Below are 17,481 nucleotides of genomic sequence, written 5' to 3' on the forward strand. Positions count from 1 at the left end.
TCTTTGTATTCCATCTCAAGGACCCTTCTGCGTCCTATAGTTGGAGCTTGCTTGTATGTCTCAATAACACATCTTCCAAACAGAAGTATTGTGAAGGAGTGCTGGGTCATGGGCTTTTGCATGCAGCTGGATTAACAAGTATACATCTTTTATCTTCTCTTTACATGATAATTTAAGATAAACCTTGGTTTTCTTTATTCTTGGCACTATATAGATATGGAAGAAGCTAAGGTAGTGGGCCCAAAGAGTTTGCAGTCTGTAGCTGAGAAAGAATCTTGCTCTGTGAAATAAAAACAACTCTTAGGTTCTGTCCACATTGAGTCCTGACATGTTTAAGCATGGTTTTAAATCATTTCATGCTAAACTGATTTTAATATGGATTCAGCTGTCATAGGGTTAGGCCTAACTGTTTAAACCACTTCAGTGTGAAGCTAAAATAACTGCTTCAGGAATCATGGTTTTTAATGGCTGTATTACAAGAATAGATAGGGTTGGAGGGGTGCGAGTCACCCTGTAGGAAGTAGCATGCGCTTCTGGTTTTATACTGACTTTACCAGCTGTCCATGTCTTTGTTACAGAGAGATATGTTGGACTCAAATGGGAAAGTAGAGCGAGCCAATCATAGCATTGTCTGCCAATTCCTTTATGGCAATCCCAGATTTCTGGTAGGAGGGAAGTGTTTTTAACTATAATCTATTTCTGCTGTAACAGAATTTATAGAAATGTTGAATTCTTATATGGCAAGAATGGGGGGAAATATAACTGTCTAAGAATTAGCTGCTTCTGAACTAGATGCATGCAGAGGTGTGTGTGGGGGAGAGGGGGTTGTTTTGTCTTTTCAGGGATGGTGAGTGAGAGAATTCTAATAATCTGATACTTCTATCCATCTTCAGTGCCATTTTTTGTTTAATCCACTATTTGGTTGCAAAACTTATGTTTTGTAAACTTACAACGACGGAACGAGAACAGCCTCAGAATTCTCTTTGGAGTTCCTGTCACAGAGCACTATTCCTCTAGAGCCTGAGAGAGTTTTCTGAGCTTGGTTTGCTGTTCTAGGAAATATAACTCTAGATATTTTTTTTGCATATTCATAGTCATCAGCAATTTTGATAGCAAAATTAAAACAGAAGACATTAAACAGGTGACTTTTGCTTGCCTCCTTAAGCTTTATTGCAGAGAGTCCTGGATCTTCTGGTCATATTCCATATTTAGATTTATAGGGTATCCCAGAACAGTGGTCCCGGTTTGCAAAGGAGGAATGTAGAACTCCTCTCCCCTCCCCCGCATTTCCCCCCAGTTGATTTAAATTTGAATATTTCTCTGATTGGCGAATCTAAACCCATTTTTTCCTAAATTCTGGGAATGGGAGTTCTGAGGATTGAGTTTGTGGACTCTCACTGGGGACTCTCAAACTAACAAAAAATCCCCAGCAACAAGTTACAGTGGTTGTTTGCAGTTGTGGGTTCTTCTCTCTGAGGTGACTGGCTTCTGTCAGAATCTGATCTCCTTTGAAAAAAAGGTGATAAAGCAAGTTAAGCCTCTAGGTACTTTGGAGCTGTTTTTTGATGGATGATGATGTTACCTGGCCCATGCTATGGTTAGAAAGACCTCCTTGGCATACAGATTTAGGGTGAGATTTTCAAAAACACGGATGGTTGGTCTAACTCTGCTTCTGTTGAAGTCAATGGGAGTTGATGTCAATGGAAGTCATGTTAAGTTAAAGCTGATTGGTTTTGAAAATCCCACACTCAGTTAGTGAATTGTCTTTATTTTCATATAACGCCACTTCACCAATCCTAAATTTAGCACAGGCTAGACTCTCCATGAGTTACACTCCATCTCCTGGAAGCCAAAGGAACCACACTCTCAGACGATATCACTGCTCCCATAAAGCCTTCATAACTACTCCTTGCCCAGCAAATCTTCCTTTCTTATTTTTCCTCCACACTTTCCTTGGGACTTTAATAGACGCAAATAATTTATTACCTACTTAATAATACTAGCGAGAGCCATGCTACTTCTGCTGTTTCCTAAAGCCTTTTTCATGCTGCTGAGAAAGTTGAACAAACACTACTCTTTAGTATCAGAGTGGTAGCCTTGTTAGTCTGTATCCACAAAAACAACGAGGAGTCTGGTGGCACCTTAAAGACTAACAGATTTATTTGGGCATAAGCTTTCGTGGGTAAAAAACCCACTTCTTCAGATGCATGGAGTGAAAATTACAGATGCAGGCATAAATATAACTGACACATGAAGTCAGTATATTTATGCCTGCATCTGTAATTTTCACTCCATGCATCTGAAGAAGTGGGTTTTTTACCCACGAAAGCTTATGCCCAAACTACTCTTTAGTGGACCCCCGTTGAATAACTAACTAACTTTATTATAATTTAGTTCAATTTTAAATATCACTTGTAAATGTAACAGATATAAAATCACTCACCTCTTAACTGTATGGGCAGCGCTGATATTTAACAATCACTGTTAAATATTTGCACTAGTCTGCAAAACCAATAAATTGTTGTTGTTTGCCTATCCTAGGTTTACCTATGGGCATGCTGGCACTGTCTACAAGGAATTTGTTTATATCTCCGGGGGCCATGATTACCAAATTGGTCCCTATAGAAAAAATCTCCTCTGCTATGATTACCGAACAGATGTCTGGGAGGAAAAGCGGCCAATGATCACTGCTCGGGGGTGGCACAGCATGTGCACCTTGGAGGACAATATCTATTCCATTGGCGGCAGTGACGACAACATAGAAACTATGGCACGCTTTGACATTCTGAGTGTGGAGTCTTACAGCCCTCAGTGTAACCAGTGGACCAGAGTCTCTCCCTTGTTTCAAGCAAACAGTGAGTCTGGAGTGGCAGTCTGGGAAGGCAAGATTTATATTCTTGGAGGCTATAGCTGGGAAGACACTGTCTTCTCCAAAACTGTCCAGGTGTATGACAAGGAGAAAAACAAGTGGTACAGAGGAACTGACCTTCCCAAAGCTATTGCTGGTGTGTCTGCGTGCGTCTGTGCATTGAAACCCAGAAAGGAGGACAAAAAGAAAAAGACAAAAACGAAGAAGCATCAGGATCGGGGAAGATGACACAGCTTGGGAACCTTGTAACTAATCATCTCTTTCTAATCTTCATTTAAAAGAAAAAAAAAAAAAAAGGAAAAAAGAAAACAGTTTCTGAAACCTTAGAGAACATGTGGTCGAACATCTTTGGGTGAGGGTCACGTGAAGGTAACTGCTACTACTGAATGGTGGTGAGGTTGCAAAGGGTGCTATGCTACCTGTTCTGTACATTTAGGTGTAGACTGTTACGTCCGTGGTTCTTAGCTTTTACACACTTATAATAATAATAAAAGTAAACATTTTAAAAAATTGAAAACTTTTTGGCTTAGAAAATTAAATGATGGGGAGGGAAAAGAGGACCAAACATCGGTTTGAAGTTACAAAGAGAAGTCTAGAGGCAGTTGCTATTGAAAACTGATATGGATCTTGTTGTAAACCCTGATTATTTTTTTTCATTAAATTTTAATTTACAATACTTTCTAGAGTTGTGAGTAAAAGATTTCTGGTATGCATGAGTAGCCATTCAAATTATATCTATGCACAGGCATCTTGGTAAGCAAATGACACTTCTGTACTCTTAAGTTTCAGAGGATATTATTAAGTGACCAAAGTGTGAGTGCTCTGGTCCAGACATGGCCATGTAACTGATCTGTGCTCAGTTTGTGAGCTCTGCTGGTCTTTCCAGTGGTGCAATGATCTACAAGATCCAGGGGAGGTGACACAACCTTTACGTCACTTGTTAATGACTAGAACTGTGCACAACTTTCATAACAAAACCCAATACCAAGTTTGGTTTTGTTGATTTCTCCTAGTTCAGGACTAGGCTTTTTAAACTTGTGGCTTTGGGCAGAAGTTACATAGAACTTGGTCCTTACTTTAAACCAGGTGAGACAGGTAGACTTCACTGTGAGTTATTGGGGGTGGGGAAGGGAAGGTGTTGACATCAAAAGCTCAAAATGAACTCAAGACAAAGAGCAAACTCATTCTACAAGGGGCAATGGGCTGGGGGGGGGAGGAGTTTGCAGGAGCTGGGAACTGCTGAATTTAGCATGGGTCTAGCAATGATGACCTCTACCAGTCAGTGCAAGGGGCCATTAGCAGACTCTGGATGAGAATCTAACCCAGCCCTCCTTGGTCAGGTGGCTGCAACACTGTTCCTCTTGGAAGAATGGGCTTAACATGGGGAAAAGTTGTGGTGGATTCTTGGGATGCCATTTGGGGCACAGATGACTGAACTGGTGGGACAATCATATATTGGAGTAATATCAAGGGAATTTGACTCATGCCCACCACACTAAAGAAATTTTGATTGTAGACCCTGCCACTGCACTTTCACACAAGACTGTTTAAAACAGCACTGGGTTAAAGTGCACCAGCAGGATTAACACAGAGTGACTAATGCACAACATGTTTGTGTGCTTTAGAAATCACACCCCTGTAGAGTGCATTATCCACAGTGTACAATCCTTCTGTCATTCCACCTTCCACTGGCAGGGTTGTGTCTACTGCAAGTATTTAAATTTACCAACTCTCTGGCCAGCCTTCAAGCAGTCACCCAAAGCAGTTTACAAATGGGCCTTTTGTTTGATTTGCAAGAAGTTAAGAACCAGCCATCTCATACAGTCTCTGTAATTTTTATAATAACAATTAATAATATTTCCAGGCCACAGATTACTCTCTCATCCCAACACAAAGAAATTTTTAGAAATTTTTGAAACTTTTGTACTTTTTATAACACATTTTGCTAATACCTAGTCTCTAGTTTGCCATATTATGTTATTTACTATTGAAGTTCCTGCCTATAATCGTGGTCCTGTTGTTATAGTCAGGAACTCATAATTTGTTGGCTCTTTCAGGCTTTGTGTATAGTCAGTTGTGATGTGATGCAGCTGTTAAAGCAGCATTTACATTCTCAGCATTGTCAGGTCTATAATTGTGACTATTGTAAGGCTTTCACTGGCAGTTCAAATAGTCAGACATGCTGATAAATGCTCTTTTATTGTCACTCGGTGATCCACTGAGTGGATTTCAAGAGCCTTGATTTAAAGTTCTGCTTTGGTGCTATTGATCCATTTTCTCTAAATCCTTCCAAGTCCCTCTCCATCCACATCTCCATCACTGTGCAACATAACCATGTACTTCAGATCTGCCTTTTTCCTTTAATCCCATGTATAAGGGATGTCCTGCCTACTTTTTGCTACTGGGGTGTATTTGCCTCATTAATGTGAAAATTCTTCTAAGAAAAACTTGTTTGCACTATAAAAGAAAAATAATTTTCAACATCGTTTGGGGAATTTGGGGTCCTCTTTATCCATCGATAGGAATCAATTTATTTTTTTTTTTAAATTGGAAGTGGTACCTTGTGAATAGCTGGAATGAAAGAAAGGAAACAAATGATGCTGTTAACACAAAAAGATTTGAAGAAAACTGGCTTGAGGTATATAAGTTGTAAAAATCCTCTAGATATCTTTGAGTGTTTCTCTTAAACAATAGAAACTATTAAATTTAACAAGTTACAAAAAGTCCTCTATGTGCAGTAATGATACCTTTTACATTGCATGAGGAAATAGTTATTTTTTAATTGTTCCTAAAAAAAGATAATGGAACGTTTTAGTTAGAACAAACAGATTAGCTGATTTAGGTATCTGAAAACTTGTTTGTTGACTGGCAACTCCTACTTCATCTTTGTACAACCCTTTTCATGTGTAAATACACAACAATGATTCCCCAAGATGCTTCTTTGTTTCTACTAATTGGCTGCTTTTCATATTTTTTTGTCTGTTTTAATTGTATATGCTTGTGTGTTACATTCTTGATGTGTTTACAATTTGAAAAATAAAACATGTTAAGAATTTCAGACTTTATTCCTCTTTGTGTGCATTGTTTACACCCTAACTGTTTTTTTCTCTTTATTGATAACCGGAAAGGTAGTAATTCTTTTTGTAACTATTTCAGAGGTAGTCTCAACAGTGTGAGCACAAACTTTTTAAATTGGACAAGGTATAGGTGGTAGCTGGTTCTACCGTGGCTCAATTAATTACATTTTGAGGGAGCAGAAGCACACTAATTTGTGTCCGGCTAGTCCAAACACACCAAAAAATGGTTGATGTTGCCCCCATTTCTCAGCAAAGCATTTGATAGTCAAAACATAGAGGACCCAGTTCAGTTTCTAATGGAGTCAAAAAGAATATTTCACTGAGTTGGATCAAGCCCTAGTAAATCCATAATATAAAACTTAATTGGTTATGCAAAATACAAACCCAGTATTACAAACTCTTAGTGTGGAGTAACCCTTATTCACATAGCACTATGGAAGTCAGGGGCTACTCATGAGAGTACTTGCAGGATCAGATGCTATTTCAGAATATTTTGGGGTGTACTATGCATTATTTACATAAATAACTTACACCTGTCAAAAGAACAGATTATTACTATTTGTAGCTACAGACCCTAATGGGGGGTCAAGACTCCTAATGAAATTGGTATCTGTCTACTTATTTGTATGGCCTCCTCGCCTCATGAAATACATATTAGTAGGGTTATTGACCTATGGCACATTGCATTTTAAAGTGACCTGTAAACACAGCTTCTCCATACTGAAATACTTTGGAATAAGACTCTCACTCTATGATGTCCTGGGATCCTTGCTAAAGCAAGACGTGTATCTCCCAGGAGGAACATTTCTACATGCAGTGACACTGAATTCACACTTTTTGGTATTTTCATAAACTAAATGGGTATTTTGCCAATCAACCAGAAAAGCTTGGTTGAGGATCAGAAGGAGAGTGGAAGAGTGGAAGGTAGAATATTGTGTTGTCAGAAACCTTCTGTGCCCATCGCTTTCACAGACTTCATTTGTGATCTTTGTAAATCACATAACTTCTCCTTGCTTCGGTTTCCCCTTCCACAAAAATGGGGATAAGTAACTATTTCTTCTCATTTTGAGAAGGCACCTAATACAAAGTGCTATAGAAGTTCAAGATTTTTATTCAAGCCAGCTATCAAAATGCTCTCTTCCTTTCTTTCCCATACAAATACACCCTGGCATTACCATGTAAAGGAATGAATGTTGGTAAAGTCAATATTGGTAATAAAAATGTCGTGGGGCACCCTGAGGAAAAGTTACACAAATCACCCCAGGTCAATATATGCTTTTGATCTTACCCCAAAATCATGCTGCAGCCAATTCCTTTAGTAATTAAACTAAAGGTTTATTAATAAAACAAGAGAGTTACTAAATGGTTAAAGGAATCATATACCTTACAATTGATTTCAGAGTCTGTAGGTCAGGATAATACGCATTGATGGTGAGTCTACTGGCTTGCAGTAAGTCTCTCTGGATTGGGGGTCATCAGTCCTTTGTTCAAAGCTTCCTTGTTAGAAATCACAGTCCAGAGAAGTGGAGCAGAATGGAAGACCAAGATGTGCTGCTGTCACAGTCTCCTCTTTTATACTTTCAGCCCAAGTGCCTGGAAAGTTACTGGCAAAAAGATGGAGTCTTAGATCATGTCTTTACATGCCTTATTGAGTCCTTGGGCAGCCAATGCCTCAGTTTTCTGTGAAACGTCTCCAGGAGGGGTTCACTGGGCAACCTGATTGTCCTTAATGAGGCATCAAGCAAGCTAGCTGGCAAATCTATCTTGGGGCATCACCCAAGAAAACATGTTTGAGATACAACCCAGCAAATATTAATAACTTCATATACAAAGATGGATTTAAACAGAATAATACTTAGCAGTCTATAACTTTTCCATTCATACCTTACAAGGCATACTTTGTACAAGATTTATCACCATTGTGCAACAATGGTGATACATTAGTGTAAACAGTGTCACGCCCCCTACATGCAGCACTGGTTGCTCTTTTGATAAAGTGTTCTCATATAAGCAGTTAGAGCAAGACTAAAGGGGACCAGAGGGTGAAGCAGAAACTGAAATCGAGGACAATAATCTGCTGCCTTTTGCCTACTTCAGTCCATTCTGTTCCTACCACTTTGATCAAAAATAGGCAGTCCACACTGTGTAAAAGCTTCCTTTATCCTGTAGACCAGATGCAGTTTCCAGGGTTCCCCGGTGGATTTGACATTGTCAGGTGAATGTTGCAGCATCTCGTTGAGCTGGCAATCTGTAGCTGGACGGGACTTCAGGGGGTAGAAAGGTAAATTCACAGAATGGTAAATGCTGACATACTTGCCCCCCAGTTTTTAAGATTATGGTGGGCCTAATGATGAAGGGAATTGAGAGGTGCAAGAGAGGCTAGGAGGTTGAGATTGTGACAATGCTAAAATAGACTGTTTTGCACAAGAAGGGGCTTGAATTTAAGCTAAGGTAGGTTGAGATACTAAAGGGATTTAATCAGGAATTCTTTACAGAGAATTAAAACATGGAATAAAGTGACACAAACATCTACATGAGCTACTAACCAATGTTTACAAAAAGAATTAGAGGATCATAGGGAAGAGAAGCTGTACTGAGTCTGTACAATTGCTAAAGCATAGGAGCGGAGCTAGGTCTTACTGATGAAAATGGATCCATTGTTTGTACTATTTGGAAGTCTTCATGCTGAATGTTAATGAGCATAACAAGCACAGGGTGAGTGGATTTTTTGCATTAACTATTTCGAACAGATAAAAATGGAGAATAAGCAGAATTAAAGGAAGAGACTTTCTTCCAGCCACTGAAAGTTTCTTTTTTCCAAAGGGTGCTAAAACTGTGGACATGTAACAATAGCATTCATCTCCAAAGCAAGTTTCAAATAAAATGCTGTTGCAATTCTAAAGAACTCAGTTACATGGTTTCTAAAATAAAACCTGTACTGATTTAAGACATGATAAAACTGAGGGTGTTATTAATGGTTGCAGTTACTGTATCTTTATAGAAACTAACCAATACTCAGTTACTTCAGGAGATATTATATGGGGCTTTCCAATTTTTCATCGTTTCATCTTGTGTAACAACATGAGAACAGTTTGACAATTGTCTGGGGTTTTTTCCAATCGATTATTACATAAAAAACATCTCTTAGCAGGTAACATTTTAAAGTGTCTAAAAACCAGAGTTTCTTATTTCTCTAACTATAAAGGAGATAAGATATGACTAGAGATGAATTACATTCTTTATTACAGAAGTAAATTTGTGTTTGTAATTAGTGAATATTTGTTTTACTATTTTAGAAAGCTTTGAAAATATCTTTAACTCTACAATGAAGCAAAGGAGAAAATATTACCTAAAATATTCATTTTGGACTGTAATGACAGGAAATTGATCAGTATTCTGAAGTATATGAAATAATGTACTCATGAACTAATTATTACTTACCTAACTAGCTTCACATGGAGGTGAAAATGTAACCATAAATGTTCTGTCTCTAGCTGATCTGAAATGACAGTTAAGAGGTATGATGATGATCATTATATGATGCTTTAGAACCGAAGACTATCATAAGCATAATGGTTGAGAGCCACAAAGGTATTTAGATGCCTAAAACTCATACTTAAATACCTAAATCCCAGTTCTGGCGCCACTGCGGTCCACAAAACTCCCACCAAAACATATAAGCACCTCTGTTCCTGCCTCTGGGCATGCACACCAATACCTCCCTCTAGGCATCCTGCTGCCTATTTCCCACCTGAGCCCCAGAGCAATTCACGAACTGGGGGAAAATAGAGAGAGAAGATGGTGAGGAAATATCTGTCATTGAACCAACTTCTGTTGGTGAGAGAGACATGCTTTCAGGCTTACACAGAGCTCTTCTTCAGGGGGAAGATAGGCAGTCATCCGCCTAAGTGGAGTGCAGGGCTCAATCCAGTCGGCATGCTCAGAGGCCTTCTATTGGATTGGGTCCCATTCACAATCTGCCCACTCACCTTTATGACTTCTTTTACCCCAGTGGTTAGAGCACTTGTGTGGGATGTGGGAGATTCAGGTTCAATTCCCACCTCTCTGCCAGAGGGGGGAAGCAAGGATTTGAGCAGGGGGTCTCCCACATCCTGGGAAGGTTCTCTACCACTGAGCTATGGGATATTCTTGGGGTGGGAGAGGCTCCCTCAATCTTCCTGTTGAAGCTGTTCCACTGTGGCTCAATAATGAAAGAGTGATTGGAGCAGTGGGACCGGCCTGACTTAGGTGGGGTCTAAAAAGTTAGGTCAACCCAGCTACCTTGTTCAGGGGTGTGAAAAATCCACAGGTAGTTAAACCACCTAATCCCCGCTATAGACAGCACTAGATTGACAGAAGGATTTTTCTGTCAATTTAGCTACTGCCTGTCAGGGACCCCTCCTGTTGGTGGACGAACCCCTGCTGTCAGCATAGGTACACCTAAGTGGAGAGAAGCCCTAAGTATTTATCCACAATGGAACAGTCATTGGGCCAGAGACAAAGAGAGTGAGGGAGAATGACTGTAGTCTCTAGGCTACGGCTGATAGATGGGACACGTTGGGTCCAGTTCCCCTGCTCCAATCCCTCTTCCATTATTGATCCACAATGGAACAGCTTTAACAGGAAGATCAAGAGAACCCCACATTAGAATATCACATAGCCCAGTGATTAAAGAACCCTCCCGAGAGGTGGGAGAGACCCCTATTCAAATCCTTTCTCCCCCTCTGGCAGAGAGGGGGGAATTGAATCTGGATCTTCCATATGCCAGGTGAGTACTCTAACCACTGGGCTGAAAGGTATAAGATGGGTGCCAGTGGTATCACCTCTTCATCTTTCTGTTTTGTGTGGAGCACGGCGGGCTCCTAACTCATTCCTGCAAGAAAACCGTAGGTGCCTAAACCCGTCTGACTCCAAGTGGCTGGTTTCCATTCACTGGTGGATCACTAAGTTCAGGGCAGGTCTACACTAGAAGGTGCTGTAGACCGCTGTAGCGCGTCTGGTGAAGATGCTCTATGCCGACTGGAGAGCGCTCTCCCATCTGCATAATCACTCCATCTCCATAAGAGGTGGGATCTATGTCGGCAGGAGAGCGTCTCATGCTGACATAGGGCCGGTGTGGACAGCGCTTGGGTCTCTGTAACTTGAGTCGCTCAAGGGGGTGTCTTTTTCATACCCCTGAGCGACGTACGTTTGATTGACTTAAGTGTAGACCTGCCCTTAGGCACCTATCTCAGAGAGAGGGGTGAAGCTTAGCACACACCCTCTGGTTGGCATCTCCGAGACTTTTTGGCTAGCTTAGGTGACTCTGTGCCCAGCACACTGGCTTTTTGTGGGTTGCATTCTTAAGCACCTATTTCTCCCCTATCCCTGTTCATTGTATAGGGAGCCTAGGCACCTAATTTGTGGATTAGGATCTCTGTGTTGTTCCTATGATGTTCTAGGTGCCTAAAAGTTAGGCTCTGTGAGGTTCAGTGTTGCAACACCTAAGTACCTTTGTGGATCCCACCCAACATGGGCATTCTAAATTAGTGAATGGTAAGACTTGGTCTCCATTAGCCTACCAGGAATTTGTATCCATCACAGTAATCTTCTATACTCTTGCTGTAAGATTTAACCTCTGACTATGGTTTCACAAGGTTTTGAACTGCACACTTCTAGAACACTGCAGGAGTGCCTCTAGTTACAAACATTACTTTTATTATAACTATCCCACTCTTTCCCACAAAATCAGCTTATTACAATGTTTTAAAGGCCGGAGTTCAATTCTGGGAGTTTCCTTTCATCAATCTCAGCCTGAGGGACTCCTTTGCATCTTGCATCACTTTTTTTAGCCACACCCCAATTTTCTCCCATCAACAACTGCTTTTAATTCATTATCCAAAGTTCATGTGGGTGGCACCCTACTGTAGAACTCTATACAGTCAGCCTTTTCTTAACAAACACTAGCAGTTTATCAGGGGCAGTACTCTATGCTGAAGTGAATCCTGCCTTCAACTAGATGAGTTTCCTGTGGGTTGTAGTCCATAATTCTCCTTGTAAACTAAACACCCATTGGTGTTTTATTTTATCATATGTAATGCCCAAAACAATAACAGCTATTTTGTTAAGATTTTAATACTTCTGCTTCTCTTAGTTTGGGAAAGAAGAGCTACACTTCCCAGAAACAAAAGAGGGGGTGGTGGAGACAGGGTGTGTGGCAAGAAAAAGGATACAGAAAAAAAAAACACAGAACAATTATTCAGTAAGGCCATGTCTACACTGCCACTTATGTTGGCAATCTTATGTTGCTCAGGGGTGTGAAAAAACACCCCCATGAGCAACATAAGTTTTGCCGGCATAAGCGCTCATGTGCACAGTGCTATGTCGGCGGGAGAGCTTCTCTCGCCAACATAGCTACTGCTGCTTGTTTAGGTGGTTTTATTATGTCGACAGGAGAGCTCTCTTTTGTTGGCATAGAGCGGCTACACAAGTGATCTTACAGCGGCACAGCTGCATCAGTACAGCTGTGTCGCTGTATGTTTGCTAGTCTAGACATGGCCTAAGAAATTAAGCTGTGAGATTTCCTCGCATTGCAAATGCCAATAAGTTAGAAAATGCCTCGAGTGCAACTTCACCTTAAATAGATTGGGGTAAAACCGTGTTACCAAAAGCAGAGTGGATGAGGAACACTTTTCATTTGCAGTGACCTCCTTAAAAGAAAGCTTTAGCTTAAAGCAAAATCACAAACCTTCCTACGAGTCAGATATTTCCATGCCTGATACCGACTTCTATTCAGGTAAAAAAGGGCAGGTTTATTTTTTGATTGGGATTTTTTTTTAATTTCAGCTGGAAGAGAATTGGGTGAGCTCACTCAAAATTAACAATCTGTAGGAAGAAGAAAAACCCAACATGAATGTCTCCTTTCCCTTCACTACACCCCCCTATATTTTTCTTAGCCCTCCCCTCAACCCCCCTCCAAAAAAAAGTCTTTATTGCCTTTTCTCTGAAAAACAATCATAGGTTTGATCATAGCAAGACATTCATAGGTTTTTTTTGACCATCAGACTCTAACTCTAGCTGTGCCTTTGTAGGGTACAGTAAGATTTTTTTAAAAGAACAAATATAGAGCAAAATAAACATATCACACTGACGGACTAATTAGTGAAGTATACTGTGGACTCTCAACCTAGAAGTTGAAGTATTGCCAACCTCAAGCATTCAAAAAGCATGAATCAGCTCCCTTGACATCATGAAATTGTCTTAAATATTTGAGATTTTTTTGTCAAATACAAATTTTGAGTTGTTTTAATTTGCTTTCTGATGTTTGAGGCTTTAGGGTCCCATATTTTCAAACTTTTCTCTGCGACATGAGGTTTAGAAACTTACCTTTCTTTTTATTTTGTTAATAAAGCTGAGATTCTCAAGTAATAACATGACTTTATGAGCTGGGTCTTTAAGCAAAAGATTTTCACAAACTGAAGTGTTGGCAATAGTGGAGGTTGTGAACACCCTGCCTGTCCAATGTTACTAAATTAGCGGAGGTTCCCGGCATGGAAAACATTGAGAAGTGAAGTAGATGATGTGACTCTTTCTGAAACATTTTAAAAGACATTTGTATTTGGGGTGGGGAAGCTTTAGAAATGAATTGTCTGACCAGTAAAGTCAAAGCTAAAAACATTGGTAGGTTGCAGCAGTGGTTGTAACAGTCACATACCAAAGTATAAAGACTTAAATTTCTTGGAGGCAACCTTTTGGATGTACTGCCATTATGAACACACATTGTGTGTGTTCTTTATTAACACATTGAAGATATATTGCCTCCACCCAGGAACTGATTTTATACCGTGCATAAATGGCTTGTCTACATTGGTAGTCCGTGGTTAATAGAAACATCATCTTTCTGAGTTTTTCCAGCTGGGCAAACAGCTCCCATCACCTGGGTGATACAACTGAATGAAAGGTGGCTGCCGTGAGGTGACACTTCCTGGGACCAGGGCTAGAACTGAAGACCCACAAACATCTTGCCACTGCCAGCAACCTCGCAGAAGGCAGAGTCAGCCTGACCCAAGCAGAAGTCTCCCAGCAGTGGAACATGTGACAACTACCGGGAGAGACAGATCTCCAGTGGCCAGCTGGGACTGTGCACCTGTACCTCAAGGCAGCCCAACTGCTGACATGTATGAAGCTTAAAGGGCAGAGCGTCAGCCTTGTTGGCATTAACGTGCACTTGGGAGGGGGGGGGGTGTTTGTGAGGCTCTCTTTGTTGCAGCCCAGTTTCACCCCCAGAGGGTGGGGGGGGGCTCTCTGTGTAGCCATCCTGCGCCCCCTCAGAAGCAGACAGATCAGGCTGGATCCCTTACAATCAATGGCCGCCTAGGCCTCTGGGCCGGAGAGAGGCCCAAAGCCCCCTGGCCGGCTCCATCTCCTCCCCCCCCATCCCTCACCCACTCACCCCCCCCCTCTCCCGCTGGCTCAGCTACTCTGCAGGCCCCACCCCTTTCACCCCCTCCCGGGCTGCGCGCAGGCGCAGAGTCCTTCCCCCTGCCGGCGGGGCGAGCTGCGCGCAGGCGCCCTGGTGCCCGCCTGCCCGCCCGGTGGTGTGTGTGCGCGAGAGAGAAGATGGCGGCGGCGGGGGCAGCAGCGTGAGGAGCCGAGCGGACGCCGAGCTCCCCATTGAAGCGGGGGCGCCATGGCCTTAAACAGCGCCCAGGTACTGCCCCGCCCGGGGCCCGCCGGGCGGGGGGTGGCGGGGGAGCCTTGCCCGGCCCGGAGGGGCTCCTGGGCCCCGCCGCCTCGCCGGCCCAGGGGAAGCATGCTGCCCGGGACTAGGCCCAGGGTGATTCTGCAGCCTCATTGAATCTCCTCAGGGGGCCGGCGGGCCCTGAGTCCCCCCGGGGGGGCGGCAGCGCCTCCCTCCCCGCAGCCCCTGATAGGGGGAAGGGATCCTGGCCCTTAATGGCCGGTGGTTTCACTGCGGGTTGGTGCAGGGAAGGGGCGGCCTCCTGGGTGTCCTTCGCGGGATGTTGAGATTCCTCCTCCCTCCAAGCCTGGGGGGGGGAGGCTGATGGGCTTTTGGGGGCGGCGGGGAAGTGATTCTGTAATGGGAAGGGAATAAGGAGTTTGGGGATTAATTTGGGTTTTCCCCTTTTCCCAAACAAACCTTAGTGCATGATGCTGCAAAGGGCTGAGTAACGAGATTAACATGCACTGCGATGTGTGTGAAAATCCGTGTGTGTGTGTGAGATCAACCAGCCAAGGTATCAGTGCAGGGAATAAAAATCCTGTATTTGGGATGTGTGTGTAATGAACCAGCCAAGATATCTATGCATGGAATAAAAATCCTGCATTCCTGGGAGCTTTTGCATGAAAGTTAGAACTTGAAGGAAAGTTAGCACATGAGGCTTGATTCTTTGGTCCAATCTCCAGTGTGTAAAAAAAGCAAATGATTGAATGGGACAAGTGGAACATTCATTGCTTTGTGTGTGCAAATTTTGGTCCCAATCAAAGTATTGGGGGATAAATATGCTGCATTGGTAGATGTGTATTTTAAAAAACAAAGTTTTATGCTTGATCAGATTAGGCATAATACAAATAATATTATGCTGTTTTACTAGTTGAAAAAATATTTTCAGAAAATGAAAGTGTCTAGAGCAACGTGATAATGCATTAGTTGTGTGGCATATTTTTCTGAAAGTCATTCATCAAAGTCTTTATATATAGTAAAAGTAGTGCATTAATGGTGATGGCTGTGTTTTTTTTAAGCCAAGAGTATACTTGATCAAAACTATTGAGGTGTACTACTTGTCAGGCTTGATTTTTGGGATAGCTGTTTTTGTTGACACTTGAGTGCTGGAGGCAATTTGTGTGGCCTGTTTGGTTTTAATATTTATAATAAAACATAATGATTACAGCATTTCTTACTTTTAACTTCCACTGTAAGCAGGGAATTAATGGGAATTAATGTAGTTTTGTTTCTCAAGTGAGCAGTATACAGCACATACTATAATGAAAATTGAGATAAACTCAAAGTTAAGCTTTAAAGTTTTTTGGACTCCCTTCTACCCCATCCCCAAGTGGGTAAAATAAGCAGTATTTTGTGTGATTATTATCCAGGTGCAGTGCAAAAGACAGAAATTCAGATTTTCTTGATGGAGAATGACAGACATTTTTTGTATTGATGATTAGTTAATTAAGTCTCCATCTTTTTTTCTGCAAAGAAAAAGCACACAACTGATAACTTATGTTTATGTTGTAGCAGTTAAAGAGGATTATACATGCAGCTTTGCTCTTTTTCTAGTATACACTTTTCACAGTGAATATCTTCAAGGCCACTTAACCAACTGTGGGTAGTACTACTGTTAGTGCGACTATTCTGAAGATAAGTGAAGCATGTAAATCTTTACAGGATCAGGACTGAAGTTTGTGTATCCTTCAGAAAATGAACTTGCAGATTTTTTTTAAATCGATCATCTTGGCACTTTACAATTGTCATATGCTGATATTTGTTTATTCACTATCACTCACATTATTCCTGAAGATAGTCTAGTTTTTTTAAAATTTTGCTTAAATCTCTGACCATGTACTGTTATAATCCAGTTCTGCATATTGTTTTTATTCTGGCATCACTGTAGGTGCCAGTGATAGTATTGTAAGAAGGCATGCTTTAAATGCTAAAGTAGGAAAAGAATATTATTTGGGAGAAAAGAAATTTATGAATGCATCCTCAGGACTGCAGTTCCCAAAAGGGGAACCTGAAGAGAAAAAGTTCTTTACATACTTGTTTTGTGTGTGGAAATGCAATTTTAGATGTAGATGTGATTTTTTTTTTTAATTTTTTTTAAAAATAATTAAGATGAGACAATATTAGAGTGATATGGAGTGAGTATGTTTTGATATGACTTGTCTATTAGTATGAGACTATACCACATTGCTAATTTATTAACACATTATGTGCATGCCATCATGAAGAGACCCTGTAAAGATATACAGCATTTATTTTTCCATGTGACTATGAACTAAATTTGTTTATCTTGATTGAGAAATATTTGTCTCCAAGGAAAAGTTATTCTGCTTTTCTATGACTGTTTTGGGAACCGTGAAACATGCAGTCTGTTTTCAGCAGAGCAATGTCATCATCCAGAGAGTTTCACTTTAATGGAGTGGAGAAAGCGAATACAGCGGGCTTTAATTCCATGTTTACTGTATTTTTATTTCTGTTGAAGTGATAGTACATGACATTTTGAAAGGAGTATCTTGAAATGACAGTTTTGACAATGTGCTGTACAAAATGCATTTCAGAATATCCCAATATAATTCAAATATACTCGTCACTTTTGGCTTTTTATTTAATGAAGCTGTTTCATAATCATTTTAATCAGACACTTAAACACTCCTATCACTCTACTATACTTATGGGTGTGTACTTCTGAGCACATTTAAAATCTGTTAGATTTTTTTTTTCCTCTCTTCAAAGACAGAACTTGAAATAAACCTGTTGCATCACTGCTTGAGTCCTATTACAGGTATTAAGCTTTGTTTTAACATTAGCTGTGTTTG

The 17,481-nt window shown here is 41.0% G+C and overlaps 2 protein-coding genes across 5 annotated transcripts in view; both read left to right on the plus strand.

Moving 5' to 3' along the window:
• The window catches only part of LOC112108584 (kelch-like protein 36), a 28,256-nt gene extending 22,386 nt beyond the window's left edge, over positions 1-5,870 (plus strand). For all 3 annotated transcript variants that reach the window (XM_024202781.2, XM_024202780.2, XM_024202782.2), the window contains exon 5: positions 2,542-5,870. In XM_024202781.2, coding sequence (XP_024058549.1) covers positions 2,542-3,097 — 556 coding nt within the window. In that variant the 3' untranslated portion in view covers positions 3,098-5,870. The remainder of the gene's footprint in view (positions 1-2,541) is intronic.
• An 8,649-nt stretch (positions 5,871-14,519) lies between these two features.
• Positions 14,520-17,481, plus strand: part of LOC112108583 (ubiquitin carboxyl-terminal hydrolase 10) — a 75,090-nt gene continuing 72,128 nt past the window's right edge. For both annotated transcript variants that reach the window (XM_024202778.3, XM_024202779.3), the window contains exon 1: positions 14,520-14,635. In XM_024202778.3, the coding sequence (XP_024058546.1) occupies positions 14,615-14,635 (21 nt within the window). In that variant the 5' untranslated portion in view covers positions 14,520-14,614. The remainder of the gene's footprint in view (positions 14,636-17,481) is intronic.

This window comes from Terrapene carolina, unplaced genomic scaffold (assembly GCF_002925995.2).
Source record: "Terrapene carolina triunguis isolate 2854851 unplaced genomic scaffold, T_m_triunguis-2.0 Scaffold33891, whole genome shotgun sequence".
In the NCBI taxonomy this organism is placed as follows: Eukaryota; Metazoa; Chordata; order Testudines; family Emydidae; genus Terrapene; species Terrapene triunguis.